Here is a 12,115-nt window from a genome sequence, read left to right on the forward strand (position 1 = left end):
TGTACAGCACAGTTCTCAAGATAAGCAATGGCAGGAAACTAATACCAGGCTCATTGTAACCCATAATCTCTTCATACTATTTTCTGATTTCCACAAATAATCTCATGAAACATTCCACGTCCATGCGCTATACACTGTTTTAGATGATACCTTCGCTAATTTGCATAGTTGTGCTTCACAGCATTAGTGAGTTACATCTGTGAGTGGGAGTGGTCTCTTTAAGTTCCTGGAGAGTTCCTGAGGAGCTCATCTGGACTGGACAGCCAAGACAGAAGCCCCGGTTGAAAAGGCACAGTCGATGCTCCACTCTCTTTGGATGCTGTGGAGGAACCACCTGGAGGAAAGACTACAGGTGTCCTTTTAACGGGCCAACAGAGTCTGTGCTGATGTACTGAGTGACTATCTGGTCCGCAGCCTGCTCCAAAAATGTTCTGGGTAGACTGCCCCACCCTGTTTTGCTGTTCAGCCTGCTGCTGCCATCAGGGAAGACACTCAGATCCTTAAAATACAGGATAAATAGGCTGAGAAACAGCTTTTTTCCAAGATTTATAGGACTTCTTAACTTCAGTCAGCAACACAGTGGCCCAGCGTACATGGGTGTTTTTTCAATCTGATTGAAAACAAATTTGCAGTCTACGTTTACTCCTCGTGTACAAGGGCCTGGCTGAAGTGGAAGTTACGTCCTCCCAAATGGACGACATATCTGTGACATGCGCATAGGGGTCTCTCACGGAATTTTCAAGGTTCTGACCTTTGGCGTTGCAGCCAGCAGTCGTCATTGCCTAACAGTGTGTTTTTATCTGGCCGGAGTCCTAGTGTTATGCCAACTACACCACTCGGCTGCGACACTCTGCTCTGCATGCTGATGTTTCAGATTAACTGGTTTTCCTGTTAACTTGTGACCAACAGATGTTGGAAACCCAAGTGTTGTCTCCAGTTACAGTAAATTTATAAGATGACTTTTGTGAGTCTTATTTTAACATCTGCTGTTTCCAGCATGTGTTTACAGAAATCCATCACCCGTTACTATGGGAACCAGTTAATCCAAAACACCAGGGGGGGCAGCCTGATGGTAGTCTAAAACATAGTTCTTTGAACAACTCGCTGTTTCACGATTTGTGGTCATCTCACCTCTCCAGTGTTGGATCTCTCAGGGTTTTCAATAAAAAGTTTTTCTCAAGCACTGTCTAGTTCTTCTGCTTGTGTTTGACTTTCTGGCTTCCTTTTTACTGTGCACGTCATCACAACATTACATACGAGGCAACGCATCGAATGAATGAATAACCGGCCCGTACAATCCGCTCCACTGTCAGGTGCGGTTTATATGAGGCACGAGTGGATTATCAATCGGAGCAGACTACCGACTACACTGAGTGATGCAGATCCATTGAGGTGTCTATATGCCATATTTGCAATACGCTTCACCTTACAATACCGAGGGGCGACAGTAGCTCAGTTGGTAGAGCGGGTCGTCTTATAACCGGAAGGTTGGCGGTTCGCTCCCGCAGGCGTAAAACTGGCGTTGTGTCCTTGGGCAAGACACTTCACCCACCTTGCCTAGTATGAAAGTTGTGAGAGTGAATGGTCGGTGGTGGTCGGAGGGGCTGATGGCGCAGATTGGCAGCCTCGCTTCCGTCAGTCTGCCCCAGGGCAGCTGTAGCTACAATAGTTAGCTTACCACCACCGAGTATGGTGTGAAAGGGTGATGTGATATTGCAGTGTGAAGCGCTTTGGGCTCTGTCATGCAGGGTAAAAAGCGCTATACAAGTGTAGTCCATTTACCATACCATTATAAGGACAATTTTAGGGCCCATGTCAATCAGTCATATCAATGTGGAAGCTATCTTTTCGTCATGCCTCCATGTATGACAATGAAGCTATTCACTCATAACTGTAGAGACATTGAGACCCTGAAAATTCCTCATTTATTACCCAGACTTAGACTCCTGTTGTGAATAAATTGCTTCCAATATTCAAAGTTGAATATTTAATGCTTAATGGGTTAAAAACAAAAAAAACAAAAACGTATGCATATCTGAGTGGAGTTGACAGTTTGAGGTCATCGAGAAACAACACAGTCAACAACGACAAAAAATGAAGAATCCACTGCATTTATCAATATGTTGCATTTATTTTCAATGACAGAACAGTTAGTGAATAAGAAGAAAAAAAATACATCCATTCAAAAACCAAATTTTGCATTTGCAGTTTTATCTTGAGTTTGAAACTTCAACATGGTTAGATTCTCTTTCGCACAAAATGCATACAATCTTTTTTCAACAGTGACTCTTACGCTCATGCTTAATTAGTTGATACCATTACATTTTAGACTTTACATGACTCCTTAAAAATACAACCACACATGTTAATGGAATACACTGATGTGACACAATCAGTTAAAACTGTTAAAACTGAATGAGGCAGCTGACTGAACAATGACGCAATCGGTACATTTGTTGTTAATTATTGGGCAATCTTTTTCATTGCATCTGCATTTTCATACAAGGGATGATTGAAAACAAACCACAAGGGCACTATGATTATATTTACAATTTTTTACATGACACTGCTTGCATTAAGTGCTCTTGTATCCATATACATTAAAAAAAAAAAAAAAAACACCAACAGACAAATCTTAAACTATTTATCGTACAGCTTGCAAAGCAAACTTTCACATGACTTTCATTTTGTTTTAATGATCATGAGCTTCAAAGCTTGTGTGAATTTCATTAATCCCTTTAAGCTTCCGGTGCTGAAGTGGAGACTAGACACTGGCATGAGAGTCTTTCACCCTCTGGCATTTTCAGCACTACTTTTTCACACTGATGTTGTATGCAACGGGACCTCTGAGGGTGAACCCCAAATAGAAGGTAATGTTTTCATTGCTATGAGGCACTGAAGGGATGTAAAGAGGCAGGATACTGAACTTCTTTTTCTGAGGGCCTTCAAGATACAACTTTCCATCTTCAGTCCATCCAGAAACTTGTTTCATCATGTTTGTGATCTCAGGCATTTTCCATGCTTCACCACTAAGCCACTTCATGCGCTTCTCTGAGACTGAGCTCCACTTGGTCACTCTTTGAACTTTCCTCTTGTGGACAAATTTATCCAGCCCATTCCCATTTCCAAGGAAAAAGTGGGTGTAAATCCTTCTTTGCCTCTGAGGGATGTCTTTCATCTTGGTCTTGTAGCCTTTTTCCAAGTGTTCCACAGCTGACTGGACAATTTCATACTTTCTTTCTTTCTCATGGTTGGTATCATTGTCCTCAGGCCAGAAGAGCAAGGTCAGCAAAAACAGCGCACCTGGCAAACATTTTCTCTTGTCAGTGGGAAACTGATGACAGAGTGCCTGTAAGTCCTTCAGTGGTGCTATCTTTTTGTTTTGAGGTGACAAGCAGTTCAGGGAGATCTGTGTTGTTATGTAATTGACAATATCCCTTTGACCAAAGTTGGCCTTCAAAGCATTGCTTGGGTAAAGAGAAAGAATATCCTCAAGTAGGCACACTTTATTGCTTTGATCAGTAAGCTTGGAGAGGACAGATGTGATATTACCCCCTCCAAGATAATAGATGAGCATACGTTTTTGGAAAGGAGTTAGATTAGCTTGATGGATGGGCTGCCCATGTTGCAGGAACGCAGAAGAATATGCTTCACTGAAATACTTCCCATACTCTGAAGACTTTTTTGCCAACCAAGTCAAACTTATCTTCTCTTCAGGACTTTCTGGAATCTCAACTTCGTCTGAAGACACATCTGTCTGAAAGTAACTCAGATCCTCGGAAATCCATTCCAAAGCATCTTGCATTGACTTGTTGAGTTTTTTCATCTGATCATGAAATGGTTCCCAAGCATCTTTTACTTCCTCGGGAATGTAATCCGTCACCAGGTACTTCATGCACTCTGAATGGCCATTACCTTTGTTGGCAAACACTTGCAAAGAAGAGATGAGCTTCAAGAGGCTGCAGCCAACCTCAACTTCAGCAAAAAATCCATAACTGTTCATTTTGTCCATTTCTTTGTTTGCTGCTCTTTCACATTCTTGAAAACACTCAAGAGCTTTCAGTGCCGTCTCCACAGCATTCGCTGTGTTTTCCGCAGTTTTTGGTTTATTCTCAATGGCTTTGCACTTTGCTTGGAACCATTTTCTGTACACTTGCCCTTTAGTGTCAAGGATGTACGAGTTATTGGGCAGTTGTTTAGCTGCAGTTTCAGCCCAATATCTGGCTTCTTCAAACTTTTCATAAGTGTAATGCAGACGAGCAAGCTGTTGTGCAAAGAATGGATCATCGTCGAACTGGTGGAATGCTTCCTTGAGCAACTCAATTGCTTTGTCTGGGCTTTTTTCCTTTTCCCGTACATGGTCAATGAGGGGAGAAAAAGAACTATCGTATTTATCTCCTTTGCTTATTTTAGATCTTGTCAAGAAAAGTTGTCTCAAAAAAGACAGGTAGTCAGCCTTTCCAAACCTGTGCTCAAAAAGCACATTTTCATGGAGCAAATCAAACGCCAAACTGCAATGGGTCTGTTGGGGTCCCAGAAGTTGCTGGAGGATTTCTTTCGCAACAAGGGGATGAATGATTCTGATTGATTCAATGTGTGTCTTGTCATCTCTGAGATGCAAAAACACTAATTTAGCCTGTTCACTGAGGGATTTCTCAAAGAGATGCTGGCGAAACCTTTCCAGGTGAATGTGTAAAGCAAGCAATGCTTCACAATGGGACTGAGAGATGAAAGAATTCTGAACGTAGGTGTTGAGCAATGCCACATAGTGAATGAGGCGCGTGACAACAGAGCTTCGGTCAATGTCTTGGAGCAAATGTTCCACAAACTGTTGAACATAATCAACATTGAATTCATTGCTCATTAAAACAAATGTCAAGATGAAGTCTGGATCGTATTGCTCCTGAAGGACCTGTCGCTTTCCAGCAAACTTTCTCTTCTCTTCAGCTGACAGTTTGTGAGTGACAGACACATTCTGCAGGGGAGACTCCTTGCATCTCTTTTCTGGATCATTTGAACGTCTGCAGCTCAGTAAAATGAAACACAGAGTTTCATACTGGATTTGTTTGGTGTTAATGGCAACCTCCAGTTCATTCCTGAGATCATCAAGATACTCTTTGTTTGAGTCTTCAATCAGAAGCAGCACGGGCAGACACGACTGTGGATCTTTTTCTGTATGTTCTCTCAACTGAACAGCATGCTGAGCAACAACACCTGCTGAGTATGAAGGCTTCACAACAGCACACCTCAGCTCTTTCCTGTACTTCCACAGTACCTGTCTGGCCACAGTGCTTCCACCACTGCCTGGATGGTGATAGATGTTAATAACGATCACTGGAGTTTGATCTGCATTGTATTTCAAAGCATTTTTTAGAAATTTTGATGTTTCTTCATATGCATCTCTTTCAATCACCTCCCCAACATACTTGTGATCGGCAAGCCAAAAGTTCAACCAAGTCACTCTGCCCCCATGGTAGAACTGACTTTCTATGTTGGCTTTTTCTTCGTCGATGAAGTCTTTGCTTGTTTCATCACAGTGATCAACTGTGAGAATTTCCAAACAGTACATCTGTTCCTCTACTTGTGTTTCAAGTAGACAGGTTCCTTTCACAAAGACTGGCAGGGATTTGCTGACACATGCTTTGACAGGCTGTACATGTTGCAGCGTTGCGTTGACATGGCACATTTTCATCCCAACAACACTTGAATTGTTCACCACCGCTGTTCCACATGAACCCTCTGCAAAGCTTTGCCATTTCTGGAAGTTGGTCTCAGACTCACTGATGCAGATGATGTCCTCATGACCTTCCATGTCTGTGAAGAACTCATAAAAAGTGTGCAAGAGCGGCTTGTCCACTGGAGAGGTGAGAAGAAAGATGACTTGAAATGCCCCTTTTGGTAGGATTTGTTTACAGATCAAAGACACAGATTCCCGCAGCAGAGTAATTTTTGTCTTGATCCAAGTCATCTCATCACATGGAGTTTCATTTCCTTTGAAGTCAGTGCGACCATTGCAGAAGATCCAACTTGTTTGCTCAAAAAGATGCAAGAAGTCTGAGAATTCTTTGATGTCCATGCCACTGGGCATCCTGTAGCTCTGCAGAAAATGCATGTTTGCAGTGTGATGCTGAAGGTATTTACTACAAAGTCCTGATTTCTTTGAGTCTGGGTCAAAGTCAAACACGCAGAAAATCTTCATGTTAAGTAGCCACTCAATGTGGCAGAGATCCTCAGGTGAGAATTTGTTTGTGACAAGTATGAACCATTTTTCCTTTTCAATGAACTTCTTTCCACTTGTCATCAGCATTGTGAGTTTCCTTCCGAGGTCTTGGCATGTCCCAGGAGCACGAAGGAACTGATTTTTCTCGGCCTCATCTCTTTGTGCATCTCGATCTCTGATTCTCTGGTAAAAGTCACCTACATCACTCACTGGCTCGGTTTTTGAGCCTACCCTTCGCAAAATGGCTTCTTTCTCATATTCTATTTTGTTAGTTGACTCTTTGAAGTTTGGCAGGCGTACTGCGTAAACTTTGTTCTTGACAATCTTCAGTGAGGGCACTATGTCAACCTCCACTACGTAACTCTTTTCTGTGTTGACCAAATCCATTACTTCAATGAACCTTGGCGGTCGCACACACTGACGTAGATGCTCCTTGTCAGAGGAGAAACACCTTTCAATGTAATCCAAGGCATCAACATAAATGTCCTTCTCTTGTACAGGGATACCAATGATCTCACCGTGAACATATCCTGCATCCTCCTTGCTGTCCATCACACCAAAGTGTATTGTGCCATTTGTTCTGATGTTCATGCAGCCAGTCGCGAATTTCAAAACCTCTTTGGCAAACTTAGCTTGCAGTCTTGTGCGGTCCAGTCCTGCAGCCACAGCAAAAGATTTGAACTCATGGCATGGAGATATCAGATTAAAAGCACCTGATTCGGGTCGCAGGACTCTGTGCTTCTCATAAATGAAATCAGTGTCATCTTGATCAAATGGCCTTGGCTTGCAGTCTTCTTTTGAAGTTCGCAAGCTTTTTGGCTGAGCAACTTGTCTTTCCTCCAATAAGCCTTGATGACTCAGATGAACCTGCTCTGAATGATTTTCACTGGTTCTGGAAAGATCCTGAACAGATTTGTGACTGCTCTTTTGCTCCACCGCAGCTTTTTTGCCACTGTGCATCTTTTTTTTCTCCTCACATTTTTGCAGGGACCTGAGAAGCTCATCTCTTTTTTGAAGAATTAAATGAGCAGGCCCTGATTTCATGTCAATCTTTGATTTCAGAAAGTCTTCGTCAAGTGTGAGAAGAATTTCTCCATCGACTTCTTCCTTGTAGATCTTTTCTATGTAGTGGTCTTTCACTTTGATTGATCTTAGCCAGGAGCTTACTTGGGATTCAGTCCAATCCTTGGGTGATCCCCCAGGTGTGTCAGCTAAAACAATGAAAACAGGTTCAATTAAATGGGTTTTATATCTCATACAGAGTGATACCAATTCGGGGTGTGACTATACACTCAACTCACGAGACACAATATTTGGTTCGCTATCATGAAATGAGATTTCCACTTTACTTTTAAGAAAACTAAAATGACAAAATATTTGACTGGACAAACATACCTCTTCATTGAACAGCCACAAAACAATACAGGTGCATTTGGAAATGTTTTATCATTTGCATCCATGCATGGCCTAAGTGAGAGCTTAAACTCCTTTCCACAAATAAAATTAAATTCTTTTTTTCAAGTGAAAACAGTATATGTAAGAGTATAACCAAACTACTGCTCTGTCAATACAGAATGCACAGTGCTCATGTTAGCTGCAGTGTACAGGACTATTTTCTTACAGTTGTTACATTTTGTCCGTGTTTTGCCTGTCACTCAGTCGCCATTCATTATTTCAACTGTGGATGCAAAATGCTGCCACACAAAACATTTGAAAGTGGCGGCAGCATCTTCAATGCTGATACTGCAAATTGTGACTGCTGCTGCTTTCCTTCTCCTTTATCTTGTCAGTCTCTAGCAGACTAGATGTAACAAAGGTGCATTACTGCCCCCCACAGGCCACAAATCGATGTTTGGATAGCTCAGCCTGATCAGCTTCTGCCCTGTGCCAGCGAGAGAGCTTTGCACTTACAACAAGAAATATCGTCCTGATTTAATCTCGTAAGATCTCGTGGCACATATCATCACATCCCTAATACCAATGCAGATGAGTTGTTAAGCAGTGAATCAACTGCTATCTGATTCTTACATGAGGTCATAAAATTCCATTGAAAAGATGGCAAAACAATATTCGAAAGCTCATGGCTGCCAAGTGATTGCTTCTGAAATATTACATTTGTTCACATCAAATATTGTTTTATTTACACACTGAACACAGTATCCATTTATTTGGAGATGTGCTTGGCCATCCTGTGCTCTTGGTAAACAAGGTTACTCAAGCATTTTTGCATAATGTTTGCATTACACCAGCAGCTACATAATAAAGCTACTAAGACCATTCAGATTTCATAAGATTTGAAAAAGTGATTAAATGTGACTTCATAAATCTATATATACAGTATAAATCAGTTATACACAGAAAAAATATATTTGCCTCAAAAACATAAGCATTTTTTTAAAGAGGCATTAACAGAAATCTTGATTACTCACCCATGATGTTTTCCCTCTCTATGTCAAAGTATCAGAGAATTTTCATCTGCAAAGGAAATAATTCAGCCCATTATTGTGTGACAAGTGTTGACCTGATCAAACATTGTGAAGAACATGCCATTAAAGATTAAGTCAGGTTAACTGAACCCCTCCCTGATGAGTCATTGTACTGAAAGACAGGAAAGTATGTGCTCACGCATGTACAAAGAATACTGATTTGCTCTCAGAATGATTACTTTAATCTGAACTTAATATGAAGTTTTTTCTCAACTTTGTTCCCTAACACACACATATTATATATGTATATATATATATACATATATATATATATATGTATGTATATATACATATATATTCTGAGTCACATTTTACTTTTCTGAGTTACCGACGTTAGCGACGTCGCTTTTTGATTCTTTGATAGGTAAGGTACTTTATTGGTCATTATACAGTGAATGTACAACGAAATTTTGTTCTCTGCATTTAACCCATCCATCGATGCCACTGATGCATTCCGTATGGAGCAGTGGGCAGCTGCGGGGAGCGCCCGGGGACCCATCTCCAGATGTGGGGTCAGGTTAATGGTCAGAATCACCTGACTGGAGATCCCGGAGGAAACCCATCCAGACACGGGGAGGAACATGCAAACTCCACACAGAAAGGCCTGAACCCGGGACCTTCTTGCTGTGAGGCAAGAGCGCTAACCACTCAGCCACCGTGCTGCCCTTTGTTGGCTCTTCCTAACATTGTGAAACAAAATTCATCGACAGAAGCGTTGGATTGTTCACCCACTAATAGGGAACGTGAGCTGGGTTTAGACCGTCTTGAGACAGGTTAGTTTCGCCCTACTGATGATGTGTTGTTGTTGCAATAGTAATCCTGCTCACTCAGAAAATATATAACAAAAACAAAATGAATAAAGGGATGCCACAAGCTTGTAAAACAGGGTTAATACTAAAGAGCTTTTTCCTAACCACCAGGCTACATAAGGCTAGTAACTTAGAAACAACATTTAAATATACATAAATGTATATATGTATATATATATATATATATATATATATATATATATATATATATATATATATATAATTCCAAATCATACATACTGAATGGCAATTTATTGAAATAAAGTGCAGAATTGGTGAACCTATTCACTTCACATGAAAAATGCATTTAACTCCAAAAGGCAATTTTTTTCATGAACATAAATCTCAATTACTCACCCATGGTTTTTTTCTCTCTTTGTCAAGCTATCAGCCACTTCCCATCTGCAGGGGAAATAAATCATTGCATTATTGTGTGGCATTTGACAGATCAGGTCAGACCTGTTTCATTGAGGCACTCCCTGTTGACTCATTGTAAAGGCAAGGACAAGAAAGTACAAATTAATGTATTTTAAAACATGTCAAATTGGACTTCTTTTGAATGAAATACTTAGAAAGGTGTTCCTAACACTATAAATCCAACCGATATAACATTGTTGTTTTATCTCTGACGGTAATGCAAGACATCAAATGGATATCAGTGAAAATATCTCCAAAAAAGCCTCTCATGATGGTTCCTACCTGGGATAAAGTATGAAGGAAAAGCTTTTGTCGTCCGTTTCTTGCTCTGGATTGCAGTCTCTCCTGCAGCACAAAGTCTGATCAGGTGATCAGGTCTTAAGTTTCGCTTTTGAGGAAATGACAAGATTACACATCAATAAGATTGCAGCCACAAGTCTAAGAGCACCCAACAAATCTTCACAATATCACCAATCTGTCGGACAACTAAAACATGTAAAGCATAAAATAACAACAGTCCAGATTAAGAGCTATATCCACTTTAACAGTGGAATCTAGTAGATAACAGTCAGGTAAATGTGATTCGCATTTCTCGATCGACAGCTCTAAAAGACGAAACATTTTCTGAAAGACAAAAGATACCTTGAATCCTCTTACTTGAGCCCGAGAAGGAACGCTACTGTGACCAAAGAAGAGAGCCTCTCTCCACCAGTGAAGCGTCAAAATGTGACAGCTGTGCGCAACACCGGCTGCATGAACAGAGACATCAGGGTTGCAAGATCTGCATATTTCAAGTCTGACCACCAAATAAAACAGGCCTCCACCCACACACAGGCAGATTAGTGTTTCCCTTTCAACAGGAAAAAAAAAATACAGGACCAGCTCAGAGGTGGAGTCTTCCTCTTTGTTTTGTTCAGGTAAAAGGTGACAAAGGACAAAAGAGAATAAAGAGAGAAACAAGTTAAACATAAAGCCACTTAATTAAATTGTAGTTGAGAGTAAACAACACATCTTGGTCTCTTTGTGGTGTTGGAAGTCAGAGAAAGAAGTCAGAATAAATTTGACTTTCTAGAGTACTTTTACATACATGAAAATGATCTTACCTACATACAGCATGCATGGACTTGCTAAATTTGCAAGCTGAGGGCTGAGGGAATCAAAAAGGATTAGTCTGACCCAGTTTAGTGCACTTAGAAATGATGGACAAAGCAGTTGAAAAGATTTTCTTTGATGATGTCTGGGAATATTTTGTCTGGAATTTTCTCTAAAAACAAGCTTAAATGTTGCACTAGTCTTATGACAGGTAAAGCACGACTCACGCCTGTCGTCAAATACATCTAAATGTGGCAGAATGGGTGTTTGTGGTTGGTCTCAGCTTATGGGTCTCTTGCACATGACGTCACGGTTACAGCGGGCGCCATGTTGGGGAGCTAGCCTTTAGCTGCCTAGCCCCCAAGAGAGTCTGGCTGCATACCTCCCGTGTTTTTTTTCCTGTCTCCGCTAGTCCTTAATTAATTAAAATGCCGCGTTACTGTTGCGTGAAAGGCTGTTCCAGTAACACAAGACACTTGGGTATAAAGTTTTTCCGGTTTCCTGTCCATAGGAAAGATCGAGGACAGCAAATGGAGAGTATAACCAGAAGGCGCAGGTTAGCATGGGTTGCCGCTGTCAGGCGAAAGAATATTACCTTCAATCACATATCAGAGGGGATGCGAGTATGTTCCCTTCATTTCCATAAAGGTAAGTGTATATTAACTGTTTACATCTTTTTGTGCTTGTATTCCTGGTCTGTGATGCTAATGTTAGCATAGTATTTTATGCAGACAAATGCTTTTCCAGTCTCACTCACAAAGTGAAGACGTGATGTTCCTTCACAGACGTTCATTGGCTTTATCAACACCACACCAAACACTGTAGAACTAATCACAAAACATAACAAAGTGATTAATCCAAATACCAGTATATGCACATATTTACAAAGGAAAAACGAGCATATCGCTTTGGCCTGCGTATGGCTAAGGCGTCTTCTTTTCGTTCACATCTTGGCTTTACAAGATAAACTTTTCTCAGTGAGGCGATCTTCCGCCATCAGCTGTTCAGATGCTGACATGACATCACCCGGAAGTGGAACTCGTATGGTTAAATACAATTTTCCCCTTTCATTTAAGTAAATAAATTCAAGT

At 40.9% G+C, this 12,115-nt stretch overlaps 1 protein-coding gene across 6 annotated transcripts; it reads right to left on the reverse strand.

The window, feature by feature from the left end:
• Window positions 1–2,113: 2,113 nt before the first annotated feature.
• Window positions 2,114–10,716, reverse strand: samd9l (sterile alpha motif domain containing 9 like). Of its 6 annotated transcripts, XM_030088769.1 has the most exons (6): window positions 10,575–10,716; window positions 10,215–10,320; window positions 9,873–9,917; window positions 8,650–8,695; window positions 5,237–7,431; window positions 2,114–2,569 (listed from the first exon to the last, which is right to left on the reverse strand). In XM_030088769.1, the coding sequence occupies exons 4-6, from the start codon at window positions 8,651–8,653 to the stop codon at window positions 2,498–2,500; spliced, it is 2,271 nt and encodes a 756-aa protein (XP_029944629.1). In that variant the 5' UTR covers window positions 8,654–8,695; window positions 9,873–9,917; window positions 10,215–10,320; window positions 10,575–10,716; the 3' UTR covers window positions 2,114–2,497. The 6 variants fall into 6 exon arrangements, with proteins under 6 accessions (XP_029944629.1, XP_029944624.1, XP_029944626.1 ...); XM_030088764.1 differs by having other exon boundaries at window positions 2,114–7,431; XM_030088766.1 differs by having other exon boundaries at window positions 2,114–7,431; window positions 10,215–10,277; window positions 10,575–10,700.
• Window positions 10,717–12,115: the final 1,399 nt, after the last annotated feature.

Source organism: Salarias fasciatus, chromosome 4 (assembly GCF_902148845.1).
Source record: "Salarias fasciatus chromosome 4, fSalaFa1.1, whole genome shotgun sequence".
Taxonomy (NCBI): Eukaryota; Metazoa; Chordata; class Actinopteri; order Blenniiformes; family Blenniidae; genus Salarias; species Salarias fasciatus.